This window comes from Hemicordylus capensis, chromosome 6 (genome assembly GCF_027244095.1).
Source record: "Hemicordylus capensis ecotype Gifberg chromosome 6, rHemCap1.1.pri, whole genome shotgun sequence".
Lineage (NCBI taxonomy): Eukaryota > Metazoa > Chordata > Lepidosauria > Squamata > Cordylidae > Hemicordylus > Hemicordylus capensis.
In genome coordinates this window covers 55,092,242-55,118,408 of record NC_069662.1, presented here as the reverse complement: position 1 = coordinate 55,118,408, position 26,167 = coordinate 55,092,242, and the positions used below count along the sequence as shown (strand labels likewise).

The 26,167-nt window shown below is 41.6% G+C and overlaps 1 protein-coding gene across 18 annotated transcripts in view; it reads left to right on the top strand.

Annotated features, from left to right (window-relative positions):
- Positions 1–26,167, top strand: part of TANC2 (tetratricopeptide repeat, ankyrin repeat and coiled-coil containing 2) — a 441,341-nt gene that overhangs the window by 336,280 nt on the left and 78,894 nt on the right. For all 18 annotated transcript variants that reach the window (XM_053259180.1, XM_053259181.1, XM_053259185.1 and 15 more), the window contains one exon: positions 23,698–23,846. In XM_053259180.1, the coding sequence (XP_053115155.1) occupies positions 23,698–23,846 (149 nt within the window). The remainder of the gene's footprint in view (positions 1–23,697; positions 23,847–26,167) is intronic.

The window sequence follows — 26,167 nt, the reverse complement described above, 5'->3', positions numbered from 1 at the left end:
GCATCTTTTCTATATTGCTGCTGCCCGATATAGGTGTTTCCCATAGTCTGGGAAACATGCCAGCGGGGATTCGAACCAGCAGCCTCTGGCTTGCTAGTCAAATCATTTCCCACTGCGCCATTAGGTGGCTCAACTTGAGGCTCTACTCACCCAGAAAACATTCAAAATGATTCAGTTTAAATAATGTCCCATTTATGGCAATATTAAAGAAATACACTCCTTGGATAATTATAAATGAATAAACCAGGAGAACACCAAATTAGAAGTGAAAATCTACATGATTTTTCTAGCAGATACCCAAATAGTGAATTTCTGATGGATCCCATTTACAAATATTTCCTGAAGGGGGAGAGATAAGTTTATTCGGTCATTGACCAGCAAACATTTACAATAAACCAGTACATATTTTATAAATAATATAACAAAACCTGGCCATAACAGAGATAATATCAGTGTCCACATTAGTTAAAAGATAATTTAAATAATATTCATCAGACTGGCCAGGCAAATTATCTAACATAGGAGATATAAGTCTTAAACGGGGTTCACTATAAAAATCACAATAAAGAATAACATGCGAGGTGGATTCTATAACCCCTTTGCCACATGGGCAAAGTCGTAAAAATAGCGGAACTCCCTTAAACCTGCCATCCAATACTGCTGTAGGAAGAACATTTAAACACACTAAAGTGAGGGCTCGTCTAAATTTAGGGACAAGCACCACTTACTCAGTTCCTACAGTATGCAAATCCTCTACGGAGAGGCCAAAAAAAAAAAATGTACTCGTTTCCAGCTCGAATTAAAACCATCATTCATAGCCAAAGAGGCTAAACCCGCCTGTCCAAAACTCAGTTTTAACCAAAACCGAAAAATACAGCACCAGTATAAGGATTCCAGCCTAATAAGCCCATCGTCTCTTCTGATGACAGCATTCAGAGCACAACACGGTACCTGCAGAATGCATCTAATAAACTTAGTCTAGATAGCCTCCAATAGGGCAAAATTACTTGCAGGTCCCAGTTGGGCTCCATATAAGAGCAAAGGCAGTATTTTGGCTGTATAAAGTCTCACTGTAGCAGGTATAAAAGCAGTACCATGTGTTAAATGGTAAGATTTGATCTTATTTACAACCAATTGAGCAGACTGCCTGATGGAATTAAAATGGGCAGTTCTAGAGCCAATAGAGTGAAACGTAATTCCTAGATATTTAAAGGAATTAACCTGCTCGATCTTGTGCCCTTGTATGGACCAATTATAATGCCTAGCTCGCTTGGCGAACGCTTAAGACTTTAGTTTTACTATAGTTTATTTCAATAGACTCTTGATTACAAAACGCTGAAAATAGTCTTAGGGCATGCTTAAGGCCTACAGGTGTCTGTGACATAATAGACATGTCATTCGCATATAATAATATGGAGACATGCCTATCGGCTAACTTTGGTGGATGGATAGAAAGGCTGGACAAACAAATGACCACAGAATTAACATAGATGTTGAACAAAGTAGGAGCAAGTATACAGCCCTGACGTACTCATCTAAAAGTTGGAATTTCCAATGTTAACTGTCCATTTGGGCCATAACGAACTTTCAAATAAGTATGCTTATGCAGACTAACAATAAGTTTGAGTAATATTTTATCTATACCAAGAGCTTCCAGTTTAGACTACAGTCTCTCTCTAGAAACCAAATCAAATGCAGCTTTAAGATCAATGAATGCTACATAAAGTGCTGAACCTGGGAACCTAGAGTCCTTCTCTGCCAGAAATTGAAGGGTAAAAGCATGTTCCGTGGTGGAACAGCCCTCCTGAAAGCCTGCCTACTTGATAGCTAAAATGTTATTTGCCTCAATCCAGTCTAGAAGTTTTATCAAAAGATGCATCGCATAAATTTTAGTAATAATATTAAGGAAGCTAATGGGACGATAGTTGGCTGGGTCCTCACGCCTACCTTTTTTATAAAGAGGAATTATTATAGCATGGCCCCAATCACTGGGTATGTTAGCAGTAGTATCTATATAGGTAAATAGCGAGGTTAAAACGGGGACCCACCAATCAAGATTCGCTCTGATAGCCTCAATAGAAATGTTATCACTACCAGGGGCTTTGCCATTACTTAATTTCTGAATAAGTTTTTCAATCTCTGAACAGGAGACTGGGTTCCACCTACGAGTATCTCCACTTAGTTCCTCAGCATTATAAATCATACAATCAGCCTTACTATAAAGCTTTAGGCAATATTGTTCCCAAACCTGAGCTGAATCACAGAAGCTGGAAGTGTAGGTGAAGGTTGTACACATGTTCAGTTCCAATGTAATGTTTTACATATGGAGCTTCCCATACCAGCCTAGGGATAACTATAGGAATACAAGTAACCAACACTGCCTTGACCTTCAAGGAGTAAAGATAATGCAATATGGAATTATGCGCCAAATCTGCAGACCTAACTGGGACTACTAAACATTTTGTGGACTGTGAGTCCAAAAATCTGGAAGATACTATAGCAATAAGACATCACTCCAATTGCCCTTACCTAACAGTCACAGTAAATACATGAGGGGCAACATCACAACATGCTGAGAAACTAAATAAATTTCCTGATGTACTGTCTGGGCAGGAGCAACTCTCATTAGTGTGGCTGCACCTAAGCTAACAAAGATTAAAAAATCTATCTTCTCCAACCTTTACAAAGGTCACAACCAGTGTTCCCTCTAACAGGGATTCCCAGATGTTGTTGATTACAACTCCCAGAATCCCCAAGCAAAAAACTTACATAATATTTGTAATTTTTATGTTTTTCAAAACAAAGACAAGAAAAAGAACAAAATATCGTCAAGCTTTAGCAAGCATCAGTGGTAAGAAATTACTTCCAATTCACCAGTGCCTTTTGGTAGTGACCCAGAGAGCTGGCTCTTGTGGTGGAGTTATTTGTAAAAGGTAGGGCAGTCAGCTCTGGGTAGTGCCAGAGGCCAGGCTGTCATTTTCCACACATCTCTTCCAATTTGAGCTTCATGAGAGGTTGGTTGTGCTTCTATTTTTGTATTCACTGGCTGAAGACAATAGGGCAACCTCATTTTTCTGTAGGGTTTCTGGTTACTTCTTTGGGAGACCTTGTCTTACCATGGGCATTTGCCCAAATTGCCACCATTCATTCTCTCACTGAAGAGCTGTCTTTTCACCTGTAAACTTCTCTGTGACAGATATTTGTTGTTTTTATGTCTTGCTAACTTCCCATCTTGGCAAATCCATTCTGAGAGCACATGGGTACCTTTAAGTCTTTTCTTGTCATCCCTTGTTCTCCTGCCAAGAATTGACGGAATATAAGGTTACCTGCCCAGCCATCTTCTGCACATCAACTTTATCTTATTTTTTAAATAAATGATTGATTGTTAAATAACTATTAACTTGCCATTCAATTTGCAAGCGCTCTGCAGCAGAAAATGCCTTTGCCAGGACAATTTCTGGAGACTTTCATTTTATTATAAAGTAACATTTCTTTAGGGATGGTAATAACATCTCTATTGTGAACCAGGCTGCCTTGTGGGGGCTGACTGTTTCTTTCATTCTCTGTTTCCCACCCTAGACCAGTTCCTTTTATAGTCTAGCTCAGCCTGCCTTGTCTTGCTGAAGGTTATAATTTGCACAGTGCCATTTTCTCTGAGTGTTGAGGTTTAAAGTTAATCTTGCATGATCCTGTAGCTGTCCTGTTATAAGTTGTAGATGCTGGTTTTGACCTATAAAGCCCTAAACAGCTTAGGCCTAATATAGTTTCTACTCCCTTTTGTCAACTTAGATCAGCCACTGACTGATCTAAGTGAGTGTCAGTTCTAGCAATGCCATTTCTGTGCATGTAGTGAGACATTTGTGTAGTTATCTTGTGACTCTGGAACCTTCTTTCTATTTCAGCTGCTTTCTGTGACTGGGATTAAGGATATGGTTGGTGGATTTTTATTAGTTATTTTTTACTGGGTTTCAGTGGGTTGTCTTCACGCATTGTTAGTTGCACTGATGTATCTATATATTTAATTCTCATAGGCATAAGTAAAGTAAAGTGTGCCGTCAAGTCGATTTCGATTCCTGGCGCCCACAGAGCCATGTGGGGTGTTTTTTGTAGAATACAGGAGAGGTTAACCATTGCCTCCTTCCACGCAGTATGGGATGATGCCTTTCAGCATCTTCCTATATCGCTGCTACCCGATATAATACCAGCGGGGATTAGAACTGGCAACCTTCTGCTTGTTAGCTAATCCCATGTGTGGCAGATCTTGAAGAGCAGCTGCCTGGGGGATAGGAATGGGGAGACAATGGCGGTAGCAGCCGGTTGGCCGGAGGAGGTGGCTGCAGGCTAGCCCAGCCGGCAGGAACAGGAGGTGGCGGCGGGCTGGCCCGGTCCGGCCGCTAGGAGGAGGAGGTGGTGGCGGGCCGCCTGGCCCGGCCGCCGGGAGGAGAAGGCCACTACCAGGAGTGGGTGGGAGGAGGTGGCATGCGGGCTTTCCGGCTGGCCCACAAGCCAGAAAGCGCAGAGTGCGGGGGGAGGAAGCAGGCGGGCTGGTCGGCCCGCCAGAAAGTGCAGTGTGGGGGGCAGAAGTGGGCAGGGGGAAGCAGCCGGTCGGGCTGAAAGCCAGGCATGCGGGGGGGGGGGCAGCAGCAGTGGGTATGACCGCCGGAGGCGCAGATGTTCTGCGCCTGGACCAGCTAGTAATTCTTAAAAAGCAATGATAGACAAGGAAAACAAATATTTTCCGACAAGGAAGTAATTTGACATGTAAATCTTTTAGTAACTTTGATTATTAACTGATACATGGGAGTCTTTCTCATTTTTCCTTTTGCTAAGTGTTGAAGAGGTGAGCAGTGCATGAAGAGTGAGGTTTGGGTAGCTCAGCCAAAATGCATGGAAAAACATGTAGCTGTCTCTCCCACCCAAGGCATCCAATGTGCCTGCTGTTTATCTAAAAATAGATTTATGATAAGGTTGGAATGAAGATCGGAATTATGCAAATATTATTCTGTATCTACATTCTATTAATGTGCATATTCTGGTCTAACTTGATGGCAGATAAGTATTCGCAGCAAAACTCATAAAGATTTTTATTGTAATTTATTTAACGGTTGCTATTCTAATCCAAAATCCAGAAGATCAGGATTGGAGTAAGTAAAATGACATAAGATCCATAGTGGTTTGCTCAAAATCTTGTACACAAGTTTGCAAGTTTCAGTTTGTCTCTACCCTTCCTCAGCAGAGAATTCCAACTCCCCCTCAAATATCTGCTCTGCTTGGTTAAAACTGCAACTAGTTCATATAAATTTAAACCAAACAGAGTTTATCTTCCAGGCTGGAAGATGTCAAATAACACCTGAAAAAACATTCAGCAGGATGAAGGGGGAAATTACAGTATGTGCTGTCTTGGAGATTTTTGATCTAAGCAACTTCTTTAAGTGGATTGAATGGTTTTACACAACCCCAGTGTCAAAAATGTGTGTGGAAGGTTCTCCATCCGAAAAAGTAAATTCTTACAAAGGGTACTAGAAAAGAGTGCCTTCTTTCACCACTTCTTTCACTTTGATGATTGAAATCCTAGTTACAACTGTTAGAATACAAGATAACGTAAGAGTTGTCAAGTTAGAGATGGATTTTATGTACTGATATTGTTTAACCTTGACCCATTATCAATAAAATAAGATCTGGATTTAATCAATAAAGACTATACAGTGAAATTTCATTGTTAAATACAAAACAAACAATCCTGAATTTGACCTTTGGATGTGAATGTGCAAAGAGTGAAAAATATTTAATATATCAATTGATTGGTGTTGAATTTAAGGGGTTGCCTTACTAGTTTGGGGGAATGGTGAGTAATAGGGGGACATGACTGAGACTTACAAAATTATGCATGGTGTGGAGAAATCGAATAGAGAGATTCTTCTTCATGGTCTCTACGCATCACACTTGGGTATGCGCCTACATAGAGCCACGAACTTGGAATGTTCCAGATCTTGTCCTCCAAAGGAGAAAGAGCAGTGGGAAAATCATCCCCCAATTGGCTAAACAACCCTCTTTACCTCAGTCTTTCGCCAACCGCAGTTTGAGCAGTTCCTTGGAATTTTCCTCTGCTTGTCTGTGAGAGAACGAAAGGTTTTTAATCCACTTTCCCTCTATACATTCCTTCCTTCCTTCCTTCCCTCCTTCCTTCCTTTTTTAATTTACTTGTAGTCTATATCTATTATTTTTGCATTTTGATTTTATTCAGACCTCCCCCTGCAACCTCTCTCCCCAGCCTTGCTGGCTGCAGGTGCCTTATGGCTACATGCTCTAAAGTCAGTTTTAAGCGGTGTGCTGAGTGCTGCTTAAAAATCCCCTCATCTGATGGGCATTCTAAGTGCCTTCTCTGCCTCGGAGAGGCTTACATGAAGCACCTGAATCTATGGCTTCATGCAATCTTAAGTTACTTACCATCAAAACAGCCTTCCTGGTGGCAGTCAACTCAACAAGGAGGGTTAGTGAAATAAAAGCACTGAGATGTGACTCCCCATACCTGATTTTTCATAGGGATGGAGTGTTATTGTACCCAGACATCAACTTTCTTCCTAAGGTTGTCTCCAACTTCCACCTTTCCCAGGACATATGCTTGCCATTATTTTAACCAAATCCTTCAACAGACCAGGACAGAGTGTTTCACTCTCTCAATGTAAGGAGAGCTTTGGCTTTTTATATGGAAAGCACAAAACAGTGTCAACAATCCTGTTGGTTATTCATTAGTTATTGTGGGCCCTCTAAGTGTCTTCAAGTCTCCGCTCAAATAATTTTAGCATAGATAAAGGAAGTCATTGCTCTTACGTACACGATGGCTAAAAAGCCCCTACCTTGCCCCTCGCGGGCCTACTCAACCATGGCAGTAGAAGCTTCTACAGATTTTTGGAGTGGAGTTCCTCTGGAGGACATCTGTAGGGCAGTGACTTGGTCGCAAGTTTCTACGTTTGTTAGATTCTACGCCCTCAATGTCAGGTCTCAGGCACATGCTTCATTTGGCTCTAAGGTTCTCCATACAGTCTGCAATTAAGGCTGTAAGCCTAGCTTGCTACTATCCCAAATGTGATGCACAGAGACCATGAAGAAGAAGAACAGGTTGCTTACCTGTAACCATAGTTCTTCGAGTGGTCTTCTGTGCATTCACAGTTCCTTCTCTGCCTCCTTACAGCAGCCAATTTTTTTAAAAAAATAATTCTTAGTTGGCTGTGACTCAGTCTCCAAGACTGAGGTAAAGAGGATTGTCAATAGCCAATGGGGGTGTGGGTGGTTCATTTTTCCACTCTGTTTCTTCTGAAGTACAAACTCTGGAACATTCCAAGTCCGTGGCTCTGCGAAGGCACATACCCAAGTGTGAATGCACAGACCACTTGAAGAACTATGGTTACACATAAGCAACCTGTTCTTTTTCTTGCTGTTGCACAACTAGAATCAAGGATCATCCAATGGAAGTTGATTTAAGTTGGCAGGAGATTTAAGTTGAACAAAAGGAAATCATACAGGACATAATTAATCTATGAAAATCACTGCCAGATGATGTGGTGATGGCTGTTATCTTTAGACAGCTGCAAAAGAGGATTAGACAAATTCATAGAGGACAAGTCTATCAATGGCTATCAGTCTTGATTGGCTATATGCTACCTCCACGTTATGAGTCAGGATGCGGCTGAATAAAAGTTGCAGGGGAGCAACAGTGTGAGAGTGGGTATGCCTTCATCTTTTGGTTGTGGGCTTCCCAGAATTATCTGGTTGGTTTCTGTGGGAAACAGGGTGTTGGACTATATATGCCTTGGCCTAATCCAGCAGGGCTCTTATATGGGAATTAGACCTACTTGTCAGATGAAGGAATTATACAGAATTAACTCTGTTGAATTATAGAGAATTATCTAGGAAACCTCTATGCTGCTGATCTCCTCGGTATGGGCTCCTTCTCCCTTCATCTTCCCATTGACCAATGACCTTTCTCCTAAAGGCCCCTGCAAGAATTCAGGGCCTCCTGGGGAACTTTCCCTTTTGTAGATGGGTTTGCCTGGAGCAGTGGCAGTGCAACTCTTTTGGCTGAATGACACCACTGCTGCCAGTGTTACTTAGGGGTTCTGTGATGGGCATGGTCCCTCAGCCAGTGCCTGACTGGCTAACCTTTGATGCCACTTCTGGATGTGGCTATTATGGAGAAAATAACTAGTAATATTAGATTAAAAGAAGCCAGTGCTTAAGCTTTTTTTTTTTTTTAAGTGGCATCTCTTATTAAATTCTGGGAAACTCAAGGCCAAGTAAATTGTGAAGGCTGAGGTAGGAAAAATGGTTTGTAAGAGTAACTTGAATGTATATGAGATTTTATAGATTTGCTAATGGAACTGTTACAATAAATAATTGTTAACTGCATGCGGAAATTCAGGGAAAGATTTTTCGATACCAGGCTTGTGTAAGCATACTGCTTTATTAAACCTACATAGCTTAACAATCTGGACTACTGTTCTGACTACTTGGTTGACCAGTCTAACCCATAAGTGTTCTTATGAGCACTAGATGTTGTACATGGATGAATACACTCTGTTAGAAAGACGATGCTCGAGTGGGTACTTGCAGCACAACTGGTTGCTCTTTGATAAAATTGATTATCTGGTCTATTTCAATCTGACTTAAGATCCTGTTTCAGTATGGAAACTGCCTTTGTCACCTTGATGGTTGAACTATGCAACAACATGGGAGAGTGTAAACCTGCTCATTCTCATGAACCTCTCAGCAGGTTTTGATACCATCAGTCATGGTATACTTCTAGATAGGCTGCCTAGATTGGGCATTGGGAACAATGTGTTTCAATGGTTCTACTCCAGCTTCCATGGCTGCTCCCAGAAGGTGGTGCTGGGGGTCTACTAATACTTCATGGCATTTATACTAATGGGGTTCTACATAATTCTATCTTGTCTGTCATGCTGCCTAATAGTTATCTGAAATTGCTGAATGAGTCATCTGAAGACCTGGGAGTTTTTCACATCCAGCTTTTAGTTCACATCTTCTCCAGAATGGAGGGTGTGTATTCACATATTGACCAAATTTATCCCAAAGTCCCTGCAAGCTATCAGGGAACACTTCACACAAATTTTGGGTTTTTCATCTCACATCAGAGTGTAGCTCGATTTATATGCGGAGTTTAAAAATCCACTTATTGCGTCGGTTTTGGGGGGCAACTTCGAACTTGCAGTAAAGCCTCGCAGAAAACCCAGAGTAAAGCCTGCTGTCTGGGAAAGCTCCTGGAGTGAGGTGCCATTGGTAAGCTGATGTTACCCATCTCTATTTCTCTTTTTCATGAGATTCAGGTGAAATGGTGGAAGTGCTGAACTGGTGTGTGGAATCAGCAGTTAACTGATTATAACTAACTAACTGAGTGAGGGCCAATAAACAGAAGCTCAGTCCAGATAAGGTGGAGGTTCTATTGGCAGACTAGAATAGTGGTATTTAGCCTGTTAACAGGCTTGAAAGTCCTGTTAAAGCGACGGGTTGCTGCAGTTACTAGATTGCTAACAGCCAGCTTCAGGACATATCTCATCAGTGCTTAAGCAGCTACATTTTCTTCCAGTGTGTTTCCAGGAGAATGTTTAAAAGTCACTTTTTAAAAACTGTATAAATAGGTCAAATAAATGCCAAATCACAATCTATTTAGGATATCAGGAAAATTTCAATAGTTTGATTTTTTAAGAAAAAAATTAATGCAATTTTTATGCAAATGAGAGAGAGATTTTTCATGGGGAAGATTTCCAATTCAAATTTTTCCGGAAAACCCACATCTCTGTTTAGATGGATATCTCCTGGAGTGAGGGCCTCAAAATATGCAGCCTTTCTCCAGACACATTAACTTGGAACCAACTCTGTTATCCTTTAGGCACCAGGTGAAATGTGCCCTGTTTCATTGGGCTTGTAATGGTAAAATAAAAGCCCAGGGCAGTGGACACGATTGCTCCTAAGCGTCCTCTCTGACCCACTTCGAAACTGGCCCCTTGGTATATGGAAGAACTACAGGACTTGAAGTAGCGAGGTAAACGACTAGAGCGCAAGTGGAGAAAGACTCGATTTGAATCTGACAGATTATTACATAGAGTGCATTTGAAGATCTGTGCTCAGGTGATACGTGTGGCAGAGATGCAGTTCTTTTCCTCACATATCGTATCTGCAAGTTCATGTCTGGCAGAGTTGTTCAGGGTTGTGAAGGGGCTAATGTGTGCCCCTTCCCTCTTGAATCAGTACTTAGAACCAACAATTACTCATGATGACATTTTTAATGAGTTTTTGTGTGGACAAAATCTCTCGTATTCGGGCCAACTTAGATTCAAACTCTACAATTGTTATAGAATCTGATGTCGAAGGGTCCAGTAGCTTCTCTTATGTGATGATGCAGGATAAGTTTGTGACTCCTGAGGATGTGGACAAGTTGCTTGGAATAGTGTGGCCTACCACCTGCCCTCTTGATCCTTGCCCGACATGGCTTATACAATCCGGCAGGGAGGCTGTTGTAGAGGACCTGGTAGAGATTATAAATGCTTCTCTGTGGGAGGGCAGGATGCCTCCTTGTCTTAAGGAGGCAATCATTAGACCGCTTCTGAAAAAGCCTACCTTGGATCCCTCAGAGGTAAGCAATTACAGGTCTATCTCCAACCTTCCATGGCTGGGCAAGGTAATTGAGAAGATGGTGGCCTCCCAGCTCCAGGCAGTCTTGGAGGAAACTGATTATCTAGATCAATTTCAAACTGACTTTCAGGTGGGCTATGGGGTGGAGACTGCCTTGGTCGGCCTGTTGGATGATCTCCAACTGGGAATTGACAGAGGGAGTGTGACTCTGTTGGTCCTTTTGGATCTCTCGGCGGCTTTTGATACTATTGACCATAGTATCCTTCTGGAACATCTGAAGGGACTGGGGGTGGGAGGCACTGCTTTGCTGTGGTTCTGCTCCCACCTCACGGGCAGATTCCAGATGGTGTCTCTTAAAGACTGTTGTTCTTCAAAATCTGAACTTTCCTATGGTGTCCCTCTGATGCTGTTTAACATCTACATGAAACCACTGGGAGAGATCATCAGGAGATTTGGTGCAGGGTGTTATCAATATGCTGATGACAACCAAATCTATTTCTCCTTGTTAATATCATCGAGAGAAGGCATAACCTCCCTAAATGCCTGCCCGGAGGCAGTAATGAGATGGATGAGGGATAACAAATTGAGACTGAATCCAGATAAGATGGAGGTACTTGTTGTGCGGGGTTGGAACTCGGGAGACAATTTTGATCTGCCTTTTCTGGATGGGGTCACGTTCCCCCAGAAGGAACAGGTACGCAATCTGGGGATGCTTCTGGATCTGAACCTCTCCCTGGTGTCCCAGGTTGAGGTGGTGGCCAGAGATGCTTTTTATCAGCTTCAGCTGTTATGCTAGCTGCATCTATTTCTTGAAATAAATGACCTCAAAATGGTGGTACATATGCTGGTAGCCTCTAAGCTGGATAAGTGCAATGCACTCTATGTGGGACTGCCTTTGTATATAGTCCGGAAACTGCAGTTGGTTCAGAATGCGGTGGCCCGGTTGGTCTCTGGGTCATCTAGGAGAGACCATATTACTCCTGTGTTGAAGGAACTACACTGGTTGTCAATACGTTTCTGGGAAAAATACAAGGTGCTGGTTATTACCTATAAAGCCCTAAACAGCTTAGGCCCTGGGTATTTAAGAGAATATCTTCTTCGCCTTGAGTCCCACTTCCTGTTAAGATCATCTGCAAAGGTTTGTCTGCAGTTCCCGCCAACTCATTTGGCCGCTCCCTGGGAACGGGCCTTCTCCATTGCTGCCCCTGGACTTTGGAATGCACTCCCTAGTGAAATAAGAGCCTCCCCATCTCTGGGAACTTTTGAAAAGGTGTTGAAGACACATTTATTCACCCAGGCTTTTAATTAGATTTATCATGTTAATATTTTAAATATTGTGTGTTAAATGTTTTCAGTGTGTTCGATGATTTTAATTGTTAATTGATTCGATGTTTTAAATTGTTTTAATTCTAAACAGCCCAGAAATGCAGGCTTTGGGCGGTAGAGAAATATTTAAACTAACTAAATAAATAGAAATGTTTTAATGGCTTTTTATATTTTTCTTTTTGCTCTTTTTTATCTCATGGTTTTGATGTTTTCTCCTGTTAGTTTTAATTATATATTGTTGTATTTTATTGTGTTTTACTATTGTAAGCCACCTTAAACCTGTTTTATGGTCAAGAGCAGGGGTAGGAATTGTATAAATAAGTTTTGCTTGCAAAGCTCAGAAACACCAAATGATGGAGACAACTATTCCGTTTGTCCCATACATCTCTTCCTCAGAGATCTACTTTTCAGCTGTTCTGTTTGTGCTTCTGGTAATCAGAGTTGCTGTATTTAATGTTGTGTCTCTTAGCAGAAGCTTGTTTAAGCTTAAAATAGATTAGAACAGCTAATCCATAATTAACACTGGCAGGGGGGCATAAACAGACTTCTTACTGGGGCTGAAATAGTAGTTGTATGAAGTCCCTTCACAGGATACACACCATTTCATCCCATGTCTCAACAGACACGGATAGGGCACTTCTAGCAGCAAGAACTTAAGACTAGTGAAATTTTCTTTCTTTTTAAACACATATTGACTAGACACTGAAACCTAAGAGAGATATAGCAAGGTATGGTTCAAAAGGCCACCTGTGATTCTGTGCCTGACAGAATCATGCCTGTAAGAAACAAAACAAGGTTCAGCACTTCCTCTGCCAATGTGTGAGAGTTGTAAGATACAACTAGAAGGAGGTGTTGCAGAATATATTCAGGTCCTAGACCATGAAGAACTTTGAATGATAGAAAGCCAGAGTGGGAATTATCAGACTTGTATTATTAAGCATCCTGAAGCTGAGGTTTGGGATGACCATCCAAGCTAAGGTTGGATAATTTAATATTTAAACATATTTATTCAAAACCAACAAGGCAGGGTTCAGCCTGAACAATCTGAAGGCTTGGTTCTGTGTCATAGGAAGTAATAAAAAAGAGATGAGTGCCTTATAGCATATGAGCTTTTCTTCCTCATTTTCTTCCTCCAGTTTTTACAATCAAAGCAATGTTGGGTAACTGGAAATTGTTATTATTATTTCTTGTTTACACAGTCAGACAGGTGTTATTGACTGGTTTGTTTTATCCAGACATCGAGTCCTACCCAAGGACCTGGGATGCCAGAATTTTATTGTCCATGGTTATAGATATCGTCGCAGAATATAGGCTGTTCCCAGTAAAGCTGCTTTTTGTAATTGGCTGATGGTGATTTCTGTGGCCCCTATGGTGTTGAGGTGCTCTTCAAGGTCTTTTGGAACTGCACCCAGGGCGCCAATTACCACTGGGATTATTTTGGTCTTCTTCTGCCACAGCCTTTCAATTTCAATTTGTAGATCTTTGTATTTGGTGATTTTTTCTATTTCTTTTTCTTCTATTCTGCTATCCCCTGATATTGCTATGTCGATTATTTTGACTTGTTTTTCTTTCTTCTCGACTACAGTTATATCTGGTATATTGTGTGGCAGATGTTTGTCTGTTTGTAGTAGGAAGTCCCATAATATTTTTACATCTTCATTTTCTTCAACTTTTTCAATTTTATGGTCCCACCAATTTTTGGCTACAGGTAGCTTATATTCTTTGCAGATGTTCCAGTGTGTCATCCCTGCTACTTTGTCATGCCTTTGTTTGTAGTCAGTCTGTGCGATCTTTTTACAACAGCTGATTAGGTGGTCCACAGTTTCATCTGCTTCTTTACAAAGGCGGCACTTGCTGTTTGTGGTGGATTTTTCGACTTTTGCTCTTATTGCATTTGTTCTTAGTGCCTGTTCTTGTGCAGCCAGTATTAAACCCTCTGTTTCTTTCTTCAAGTTGCCATTCTTAAGCCATTGCCAGGTCTTGGTGATGTCTGATTTTCCACTTATATTGTGCAAATATTGACCATGCAGGGGCTTATATCTCCATTTTTCTGCTCGGTTCTTGACTTGTTATTTCTTGTAGGCCTGCTTTGTTTCATTGGTGTTGAATAGTTTCGCATTATTGGCCATTTGAAGTGCATCTTCTTCACTGTCCTTGATATATTCTTCAAGGCCTCTTTTCTCCTCCTCGACTGTTTGATGGACTTGCAGCATTCCTCTTCCACCTGAGCTGCGAGGGAGGTAGAGCCTATCGACATCACTGCGGGGGTGCAGAGCATGATTGATGGTCATGATTTTCCTGGTCTTACGATCCAGAGTCTCTAGCTCTGCCTGGGTCCAGTCTATTATTCCTGCAGTGTATCTGATAACAGGTATAGCCCAGGTGTTTATGGCTTGTATGGTGTTCCCGCCATTGAGTTTGGACTTGAGGATTTTTCTAACTCTCCTGATGTATTCACTTCCCATTTTTCTTTTAACTTCAGTGTGTGCGATGTTATCAGCCTGGAGAATGCCCAAGTATTTGTAAGGTTCTTTCTCTTCCAGGTTCTTGATCTTGCTTCCATTGGGCAGTTCTATTCCTTCTGTTTATTGATGCAGCACACTTGTCTAGTCCAAACTCCATTGCTATATCGCTACTGAATATACGGACAGTGTTTAGCAGTGATTCGATTTCTGACTGGGACTTTCCATACAACTTCAGATCGTCCATGTACAGCAGATGGTTGATTTTACTGGATGTTTTAGATGTTTGGTATCCCAGGCCTGTTTTGTTTAGTATTTGTGAAAGTGGGGTCATGGCGATTACAAACAACAGAGGGGATAGTGAGTCCCCTTGGAAAATGCCTCTTCTAATGCTATCCTGTCCATGTGTCTCGCCATTGATTGTTAACTGTGTACTCCACATGCTCATTGCTTTTTTAATAAATATCTGAATGTTTTTGCTGACACCAGTTGTTTCTAAACATTTTAGTATCCATGTGTGAGGCAATGAATCGAAGGCTTTCTTGTAGTCAATCCATGCAACACTTAGATTGGTTTTTCTTCTCTTGCAATTTTCTAAAATCATTTTGTCAATCAGCAGCTGGTCTTTTGTGCCTCTGGTGTTCGGGCAATTTCCTTTCTGTTCAACTGGAAGCTGTTTGTTAGTTAATAAGTGTTGCATCACTTTATCTGCTATTATTCCAGTTAATAATTTGAACATGGTTGGCAGGCAGGTTATCGGTCTATAATTACTTGGAACTGCACCTTTTGCTGGGTCTTTCATGATGAGATGAGTTTTCCCAGTATTATTATTTATTTATTTATTCATTCATTCATTCATTCAATTTATATACCCCACCTTCCAAAATGGCTCAGGGCAGTTTCTGAGAATCTCGCAGTGCACACAGCATGGGAATCTTGGATTTCCGGTTACTCAAACATTGCTTTGACTGTGAAAACTGGCCTTTTGAGATAACACACTCAACCCACTTTATATTTGGGTTCCAGGACCTTCTAAATAGACAATAATGTGGTTTATTCACATGGACTTGAGGCCCAGCACTTCTCTTGTGCCAAATTATGCATGCCAGCAAATGAAGTTAGTAAACTGAGTTCTGTTTAACTCACATGTTAGAAAATGTTAAATCAAATGTTCATCAATTACAACCTCTTGGCAAAAGTTTTGTGTTTGGAAGACTGAAGTTGTGAACTAGGCTGGGCTGCAGGAAGAAAGAGGCTTGTGTTTTTCTCAGCTTTAGGAAGGTCTGCTTAATACTGAGGATTCTGGATTAGCATACTAGTCAAGTTTCTTTTTAAAAGATCAACTAAGTTAAGATATTTTATTTATTTCCTCCTGGAGTCATCTTAGATGTCTTGGCAGCCATCATTCTAATTTGGCTCAAAATCCACTGTGATCTCATTATACCACCAAGCATTTCATGAAACTTTCCTTTATTATGCTAGGCAGAGCTCATTACTGCATTGGCCCAAAGACTGTACATCACTTAAGCTAACACCTGCTGACACTCCCCAAGTTGTATGTTTGTTGATCTTTGAATAAAACTTGACTTTCCTTGTGCCATCTGTAAAGGCCAAGTGGTTCCACAGGGTGTTAAACAGAACTGGGTGTGAAACGTGCAGATAATTAATTAGATGAAAAATTAGTGATAAGCAAAGCAAGTAATGGACAGTTATGAAATATGACTTGGATAATTTATAATCAAGCCTCATGGCTCTACCTTCTATTTCCAAAGCTCTCATAATGGAATGAGTGTCATGGTCAAGGCACCAGGCACAAAGGGACAGTCTGTGCAACAGGATTTCTGCTCCTGCCAGGTGGGATTATGGATAAAAGGATTACTTGCAGAAAAGGAAATGATATTTTCCCCAAAAACTGAAAAAAGGGCCTTCCCCCCACCACCGTGTAGGCCCTTTACCCATCAACGAACCCCTTTGCCACTTGGGTACCCCATCAAAGAACCCCTTTGCCACCTTGGCCAAGATGCTGTATGGGCAGGAATTAAACAAACACCACTTACAGTTTTCTTTGTTTCTTGGTAGAGCATAAATCCCATAGCAGGATTCCGTGTGCCTTTGTTTCCCCACAGCCAGCTTCTCCTTTGGAATATGTGGACCCAGACCTTAAGTTAGTGTAGGAGGTAAGAGGGTACTTATGAATATCACATATACAATGCAGATATACAATGCACATATACAAACATGAATAATTCTAAAATTAAAATTGCTGAATGTATTTCAGCTATACTGTGTTCACTTCAAACAACACTGGATTCAAGCAAATTCTATTCCGCCCTTCCAAAAACGGTTCAGGGCAGTTTACACAGGGAAATAAATAAATAAGATGGATCCCTGTCCCCAAAGGGCTCACAATCTAAAAAGAAACATAAGATAGACACCAGCAAGAGTCACTGGAGGTACTATGCTGGGGGTGGATAGGGCCAGTTACTTTCCCCCTGCTAAATAAAGAGAATCACCACATTAAAACGTGCCTCTTTGCCAAGTTAGCAGGGTTTTGCTTTGTATTTGAAAGTATAGCCAGAAAATTTGAACAGGCTCCAAGAGAAACATGAGACATATCATCATCAGATTTGGTCAGGAACTGAAAGTATGCTTGGCAGCAGTGCAGAAGGCATGATGCTTTCATGCTCAGGTCTGTCTCTCCAGGAAGCTTTTTAAACCCGGCTTTTAGTTTGCATCTCCTCCAGTCACATATCTGCCAAATTTACCCCGAAGTCCCTGCAAGCTATTGGAGAGCACTTCACACACAATTTGGGTTTTTAATCGCATTTTAGAATGTAGACCAATTTATATCTAGGGTAAAAAAAATCCACACTTGGTTTCATTTTTGGGGAGCAACGTCAAACTCACTGTAAAGCCTCACAGAAAATCTGCGGTAAAGCCTGCTGTCTGGGAGAGCTCCAGTTGAGAGGAAGTCATGTTCTTTGGGGGTACTGAAAATTGCTCCAAGGTGTAGGGGAGGCTACAGGCCAAATTACTCCACTAGACCTAAGAATATAATTGAGCTTTCCTTTCCTTTTTCTTCTTAATGCAAATGGGGAACGATTAATAATTTGTGCTGCTCAGGAGATGCTGTGTGACATGTATGTGAAATGGGGAATAATCCAGTAGTTCTGGAGCCTGCACTGCTTCTAGTGGCCCTCTCTGGAAAGGAAGGGGAAGCCACAGCTGCGGGAGGGCCTATGCAGTGGCAGCCCAAGTACATGTAGACACTGTCAGTTGTGAATGGACTGCTGAAGAAAGAAAGGTGTGGGGATGGAGGAAGAGAAGTTGTCTTGCAATCTGAATTGCTCACTTAGTCCAGTTTCATTTCCAGTTTTCCTCTACTCTGTTCTTTAAGGGTTTTTTTGTTTTTTTTAAAGTGGACTTGAAGCTGCAAAGCCTGTCAGGAGCCTGCCTGCCGTGAGATGAAGGGGATCAAGGGGAAAGGCCACTCTTCTAGTTTGATCTCCAAGTCATCCTTCATGGCTCCAGGGGAGAAACCTTTCCCCACACTAGCTGCCCTCCTCTCTTTGAGGGGATAACTATAGGGCTAGTTTTGTATGAGACCTTTGCTCATTGCCACAGCACTGTGAATAAACTGAACAACATGTTGAGAAAGCTACAAAAGGAAGTTTAAACAGCTGCCTATTATTATGAGGCATAGGAAAGTCACATTAGTAGGTTATGCCTTTTGTTTACTCTCCAGCTAAAATGGCTGCTGTGACTCTGTGTTGACTGAGCCATATAGGACAGAAATAAATAACAGGATTTACAGAGAGGTGAAACAGGTTGGCTCCGTACAGAACATACTGCTTGTGTTTATACAATCTGAGTTTCCCCGCCTCCCAGGTCAGAAGTGCTTGGCAAGTAGTAAATACTGAAGGCCACAGCTTTGCCCGAGTCAAATAGCAACATTTAGTGGTAGAATAAAGCAAGTTCAGGAAGTAGTACAAGATCACGCATCTCTGTCTCTGTCTCTTACTCACTCACTCTTACTTCTTCATACTGAATGAGCCCCTGGTGGTGCAGTGGTAAAACTGCCACCCTGTAACCAGAAGGTTACAAGTTCGATCCTGACCAGGGGCTCAAGGTTGACTCAGCCTTCCATCCTTACCATCGTAAAATGAGTACCCAGAATGTTGGGGGCAATATGCTACATCATTGTAAACCGCTTAGAGAGCTCCGGCTATAGAGCGGTATATAAATGTAAGTAAGTGCTATACTGGATGAAGAAGGTATTTAAATTTTTTGGTAACAATTATAAAATTCAGTAACATGTCAATACAAATAATTAACTTATTTTTTGGCATGGAGGTGTTTTAGTGTGCAGTTTCAACATCACCATCATCATCATTATTATTGTTATTATTTCGATTTCTATACCGCCATTGCACCACTAAGATTAAAAGGAGACAAAAATTAGACACACAACAAAAATTAGCACTTCTAATATGCCTTTTATTTTTATTTAAAAACTTCTGGGGTAAACGGATATTAGTGCCATTTTATATGAGGGATTCAGTGTAAAATACTCAATCCCACATCCTTTGCTTAAGGCCAGGCATTGATTTCAGACATAAATCTCTCAAGTTTTGGCCTTAAAAAGCAGTCACTACGAGTCTTGAGAGCAGTTTTATTCAGCTGTCTATTGAAAGCAAAGCATTTTCTGGGGGAGATGCTAAAGAATTTTGAAGCTTGTGTCAATTTTCTTAATGTTTATATATCATGTAGTCAATGGGCATTCTCGATTAGAGTGCCATCATTGTAGACTATTATGCAAAGTACTTTGAACTTTTTTAAAAGCATTTTTGCTAGCAGACACTTTCATGCTGTTTACTCCTCTAGTATAAATGCATAATTAGCTTCTAAGGATTTTTAAAGGAAGGATGAGTTGACAGCAGTGATGTTTGACTTGAATATATTGTAATCTCATCCCAGGACATATTAGCTTGAAGCCTCAAAAGGTGTGTTACAAAAATTATTCTCTCTCTCTCTGAGAGAGAGAGAGAGATTAGCGTCTGTTGTGAACAAATAATGTATCTCTTAAAACGCCTTTAAAACATTTTGAGTAAGAAAACTGTTTGTTAATCTCTTGAAGTACTTCTAAAGACAAGACAAGCCACAATATTTTGCCCGAATTGTTAAGAGAAAGGCACACACCACTTGTTCCATACATCCTTTTGGGAGACAGCTGCTTAAGCCAGCAGCTGGTGCTTATACTAGGAGTTTAAAACTTTGTCCTCATGAGCTTCCCTAAGTCAAGAAATACTCCTCCCTCCCACAGTATTGTTGAGATGATGATGTCAACTCTGCAGATAAAGAGACTGTGAGCGTGTTTGGCCAGCACTTGTTTGTGAGCGATTGGAAGTGTTCATGCATATCATTGGGCTACATTTGCCAAGGATTGTGTTGGCATCATTCAGCACTAGTTATGCAGAGGAGGCAGCAGGAGTTGCAGAGACTGGGCATTTTGTTCAGTGTCAGGCACTTGTTCAGTCAGGCACACTGACTGTGGGGTAAAACTATTCCACAAGCAATTGTACTTGTATCTGATATTTCATTTATTTCGCGTTTATTCCTCCCTTCCAAGAAACTTGGGGCAGGGTACATAGTGTCCTTTACCACCACCACGGTTTTCTTCATACAGCATGGCTAAAAGAGAGTGACTGGCCCAAGGACACCCAGTGAGTTCTATGTCTGAGTGGGGCTTTGAACCTGATCTCCCAAGTTTCTAGTCTGACGCTGTAAATCATAACAGCATGCTGACCCTTGTGGTGCCACCATGAACAGAGCCCCAAGAGAGACCACCATTTGGGTTAAGATCAGAGAGGATAAATCAAGGAATACAACAAACCTGTTTAGAAGGGGCTGGGATTTATTCCATGTGCTCCATGGCACTGTGTTAATTCAACATTCCTTCAACAAGGCATTCTGACCCTTGAGCTTCCACCTCCAGGAGGCTTTACAAACAGGGCTTTTACCCCGAATCTCCTTCGAGAGAGAGAGTGTGCGTTCACACACAAGCCAGATTGACCCTGACGTCCCTTTGAGATCCTTGGGCCCACTCCACACACAAGTTGGGCTTTGTCTTGCGGTTTCTAGCTTATCTCGATGTCTTTCCGAGTTCTTAAAATGCTGGTTTTAAGCTACTTTTTCTGAAAACGCCAGAGCAAATAGGGAGAGGCACTGATGTAGAATCATTAGCATGATAAGAGGGATACTCTCTTTACAAATGCAGATGTAGCTCTTTAGTAATCTCTCTCCCACCCCGTTGGCTAGAAGGAAAACACTATGAACTTGCATCAAAAGCAAACCTGAGAGCAGAGGGGAGGGCCTGCTTCCCTCAATGCCTCGAGTGTAAATCGAAGTGGCTTTGCTCAACATTTATCCCACAGCATGAAGCCATGTGCAAATAACTCCCAGGTGGCCTATTTCAGGTCAAAGTTGCCTTTCCAAACAAGCTGGACAAAGTTAGTTCCTTGTTGCAGTTGTCCCACTGTATGCCCCTCATGTGTAAAAGTTTAGGTTTTATTCACAGTTTTTACTCATATCACCCATGAGTTGCTCTCAAGTCAATGTGTATTTACTCATACTCCCAACTTCTTGCCTTGGGAGCTATGGCGATATTTCCAAGATTAGTAATACTGCAAACAATGTCGAAATGTCCTGATAAATGTATATACAGATCAACCAGTTTTGTACTGATTTGTTTGCAGGAATTCATTTTCTGAAACTGTATGTGTGTGTAGTTTTATGCAGAGTCAGAGAATCTGGCAGTTTCAAAGAATCCGGAACAGTTTCTCTTTATAAAAATAATGTCCTTCGTGTTCTGCAGCTTAATATACACAGTTCTGAGCTGCTTGTGCTACTTCAGACTCCTAAGAAAATGCTGGCCATCTTACACAAGTATGCAAATACTTCAAGTAGTGTGCCTGCACTTTGGGAGTGCTACTTATATTATTTCCAATGTAAGTAGCACTCTCAAAGTGCAAGTGGGCTACTTTAAGTATTTGTGTTCTTGTGCAAGACCACCAGTGCTTCCTTAGGAGCTTGCTGCAGTGTGGGTGGCTCAGACCTGCCCACATTATGCTATGGAACATGTCAGCCAGTGTTTCTAGCCCTTATCACAACAACAGTAGAATGCAATGAGTCTTATCACCTCTTCCTATATAATGTGCAAATAATGTTTGGCCCCCGTTTTATATTACTGTGCACCAGAGGCATATCTAGGGAAAATAGCGCCTAGGGCAAGCACTGAAATTGCGCCCCCTGTCCAAGCATCTGACACCCATCTTTCAGATAACTTTACCATAATATCCGCTGAAAAATACAAGTCAAGCTCATTAATCTATTAATATTTCAAAAACTATTTAGCAGTGGACGTAGCCAGACCTAAAAATGCTGGAAAACTACAAATTTTAGTATGCTGGAGCTAGTGAAATACCCAAATACTATGTGGAGGTGTACTTGGAAAACTAAACAGAAGTGCCTGTCTAATTCTCTACTATGCATTGTAGCATCACTATTACATAAGTTTTAAAAACCAATGGAGAATTTGTCTTTTCCAAGATACTCTGAAAATAATTAAAGGATATTCAGAGTAAACTGTGTCACTGCTTGGAATATATTCTAGTATTTCATAAAGACAGTTAAAATGAGAGAAAGAGAGCAAGAAACTCCCAGTGGGTCTTAATACTAAGGATTTCACACTGATTTAAAGACACTCACCATTAATAGCCATATTATTAAGACATCACATTTAACTCACTTATCACAAGAAGCAAAGTAAGAACAAATGAATACAATCCTAGCTCTTATGCTTCAGCTCAGTTTTCACAAGCCCTGATTCTCTGTACATAGTTCCAAACTAAATATGTGTACAGTGACTTATATTATATATATATATATTAACCTGTAGCCCCTTCAGGAGGTTTTCTAAAGGCTGTGGAGGGGTCTGCAAAGGTTCCCCCTTACCACGCTGGCCTCTAGGGCCTCACGGGGACCATTTGAGCATGTGTCATGGCCATTAAAAAAAAAAATTTTTTTTTTAAAAGAAATGGCTGCTCAAAACAAAATGGTCACTGCGCATGCTCAAATGGCCTCTGTGAGGCGTGGCCTGGCCTAGGGCCTCACAGAGTCCATTTAAGCATATGCCATTTTGTTTTTGGTGGCCATTTTTAAGATGTTTTTAATTTTAGAAAATGGCACCCCCCCTTCAAGTGGTGCCCGGGGCATGTGCCCTGCCTGCCCTACCCTAGATACGCCCCTGCTGTGCACTAGCAGCATGGGTGGCACTTTTCTGCATTGCTGCAGTATGGTGAGAGTCCCTGGGCTACATGAGAAGGGCCCACATTGCTATTTCTTCCCATCGCCAGTATTGGCTTGTGATAATGCTGGTATGGAAGGAACTGAGAGCATGGACTCTTCATATGTGGCCTTGGGCTTCTCATGTGAGAAGAAGCTTTTCTGAAAACAGAGGGACTTTTTGATACTGCCTTTGGCACATGGGAGCCACCGTAGCAAAGCTCTGTCCCATGGAACCAAACACAATGGAGTACTTGGGTAATGGGAGAAGTGTACATTGAGTAGCTTATTCCCATGCCAGCATTGTTCCTCCTGAAAGCTCAGACAAGACTGGCATAGTGACTTGGGGCTTTTCACATAAACGTTTAGGTATGGGATGAAGTCACAGTGCTGCAGCTCCCACACCACTGCAACTTAGGAACATAGGAACTTCAGAAGCGGCCCTAAGTGATTTCAACTTCATTCAGGGCATCAGTGAAAGAACTCATGCAGTGAGGTTCTCTGCAAGTTTTCTCAGAAGAAAGGCTTTTTGAGTTCGCTGGGATGTGCTCTCTACCAAATGTGCTTGGGATTGCAGCCTTCAACCTCAAATTCTCCAAGTGCTAGAAAAAAACCACATGTTTTTCTCCTTTGTCATTCTCAAACCACCATGTGTTTACTGTTTGTTTGCTTTCCTGAGAGTATGTTATTGAAAGGGTAGGGTATAATTTCTTTTTTAAAATACATAGTAAACCCCATGAAGGGAGAAAATAAAGGGAGGGGAAGGGAACTTTACCCCTTCTGTTTAAAATAACCATTGCCATCTACTAGAATATTGCAAGGGAGCATTGGGATAGGGAAGGAAACATTAGAGATGTGGCTTGGAGGTTTATCATATAATGTATACAATTAATATCCCTGTTTTTCTTTCCGCGAACAGGTGAAGCTGAGCAGGAGCTGGGACCCCCTCCATCTGTAGATGAGGCAGCAAACACACTCATGACTCGACTGGGCTTCCTCCTGGGAGAGAAAGTCACCGAAGTGCAGGCAGGGCAGCAGTACAGCATGGAGGTGCAAGAGGACAATCAGGTGGGTTTATCATCTTCTGCAAAACAATAGTGGTTTCACTGTGTCCTGATCCTGATACAATGCTTGATTAGTAAAATGAAAGGTTCTGAAACCACCCCAGAAACTATTCTTCTGAATTCCAGATCCATGGAAGATGCCTGTGCGTACTCAGTGGCTCAGTGGCATATGCTCACTGACACACTCCTCTCTAGCAAACCTTCAGCTGTGGCCGAGAATCCTAGCTTTTTAAATATATAAGCTGAAGAAGGTGCTGAAACTGATTTCTGTTTTTCTTTTTTTTTCCTTTTCTTTCTTTCTTTCTTTCTTTCTTTCTTGAGAGAGAGATATTTGCCTACATAACTCTAGCTGGAAATGGTCTAATCTAATCTTTCCTGCATAAGGACCAAGTAAGGGGAATATACTCCATTTTTAGTTTATGTTTTATATATAGAAGGTATTTTTATATATACAGAAAGTTTTCAAGGCCAATTTGGGGTTCTGTCTCTTTGTCATACTCTGTTACCAGAAAACTGAGTTTAGGGTGTGGCTATGCAGATAAGAATGAGGTTTGTTTTCCTCAGTGATTCCTGTTATGCTGTGGAACAAAGTAAATCTGGGACACAGTTGAAGGGGGTTCAAAGCCTGCCCCAAACATTCCAAATTTTCCCTGGTGGCCCTAAGGCAGTTCTCTCACAGCTTGCCTCTCCTCCTAGCTACAAAGTGGCCCTCTAAGCAAGTCTTCCTTTGAGGGGAAGGAGTACCCCCACCCCACCATACCCAGGTCAGTCCCGTCTCAGCTACAATCAGCAAATTTTTCTGGGACTCCTTGTAATGGGTCCTCCCTATTAATTTTAAAACCAAAGCGGCAAAAACATCGGTAGTTTGTTTGTAGGCATTTCTCCCTCCTAATAGTCCTAGTTATGGTAAATTTGATAAGGGATTTGTGGGCTGCTGCCTGCAGGTCAAGCTCTCCCTTTTCCTCATGATGGTGAGAGACAGGCCTAGCCACAATAATGCTGCAGGGCTTTCATGGCAAAATCTGAAGAGGCCTCCCCTGAAATTCCACAATAGGATGACCAGGGACCCCTCAGAGCAGCCACTTGTTGCACTCAAGCCCAGTTTGTCTCCATATAGTAACCAAGATGGGTGTGCCATTTGCGCTCTCTGGGTCAGTATGGAATAGTGTGACACTGCAGAAGCAGGTACACATTGATTTTGCCTCTGCCCAGCCAGCCAGCAAGCCTGTCTGTCTGATCTCATTAGCAGAGGCAGCTTCTATTCATGATCACTTTTCATTGGGGTCTGGGGTTGGAGGAGGCAATAAATAACATACTTTGAAGAATCCATTGCCCCCAATTCCTGAGGTGGAATCTTCCCAGTCTTCCTTGAGTGCATGAGGAAGGAATCTGCAAGGGAGACCCATGCAGTCCAACACTCTGTATGTCATACTACTTTCCACTTTTTAAAAAAGGCTGTGCGTGTGGGATGGGGGAGAGGGGAGTCTCAGTCCCACAGTTGTTCTAACCACAAGAAGAAATTTCAAAGCAGGGTATTTTGGAAAATAGAAAGGAGGCTGCAAACCTAAGCATGCTTACTGGGAAACAAGAGCTCTATGGGTCTTCTTTCTGAATAAACATGCAAATACAACACTTAACATGAATCAAAGCACTGGGAAGATTTGATAAATGACAGTCAGTGTGTTTTCTTCTTCCAAAAAAAAAGAGCCCAATTTTTTTGTTTTGTTTTACCATTGCAAAATACTTAACCAGTTCTAGTCCTAAGATGGAAAAGAGTTCTATCTGCTTGAATAAAGTCTCACTGCTCTTTTCATTTGGGATGGGGTGTCGGGGGAGAATGGGAGTTCTCTCCTTGAGGCTTCCCAAAGCCTTGCTAAAGTACTGGCTTCTAAACAGAATGCAACTAGGTTCCTTTTTGTTTTCTACCCCCTGCTGCAGTGAATGAGCAATCTATAAAAGACGGGTATACTCCCCTAAGTATGACTGCGCTCTGAATCACCTGGCAGGAGGCTCTTATATTAATAGCATCTGTTACACTTTTCCTTTGTTCCTCCAGTCTTTCTCCAATTAGAGCATCCTGTTGCTTTTGCACATGCTTCAGCAGTAAACCCACCTTGCTGTCCCAGAATTAATTTTTGAGCATGATGGTTCGTGGTGTAGGAAGTTGGGATTAGCAACAGTTTTCCTGCTAATCATCATTAATATTTGGCATTTGGTTATCAATTTGCTCTTAATTTTCAGATCCCATTAAACAAATTAAGTCACTTTGACATGCAACAGTTTGTGACTACTGTTGTGCATCCTATTGGCACATCCTATTGGCAA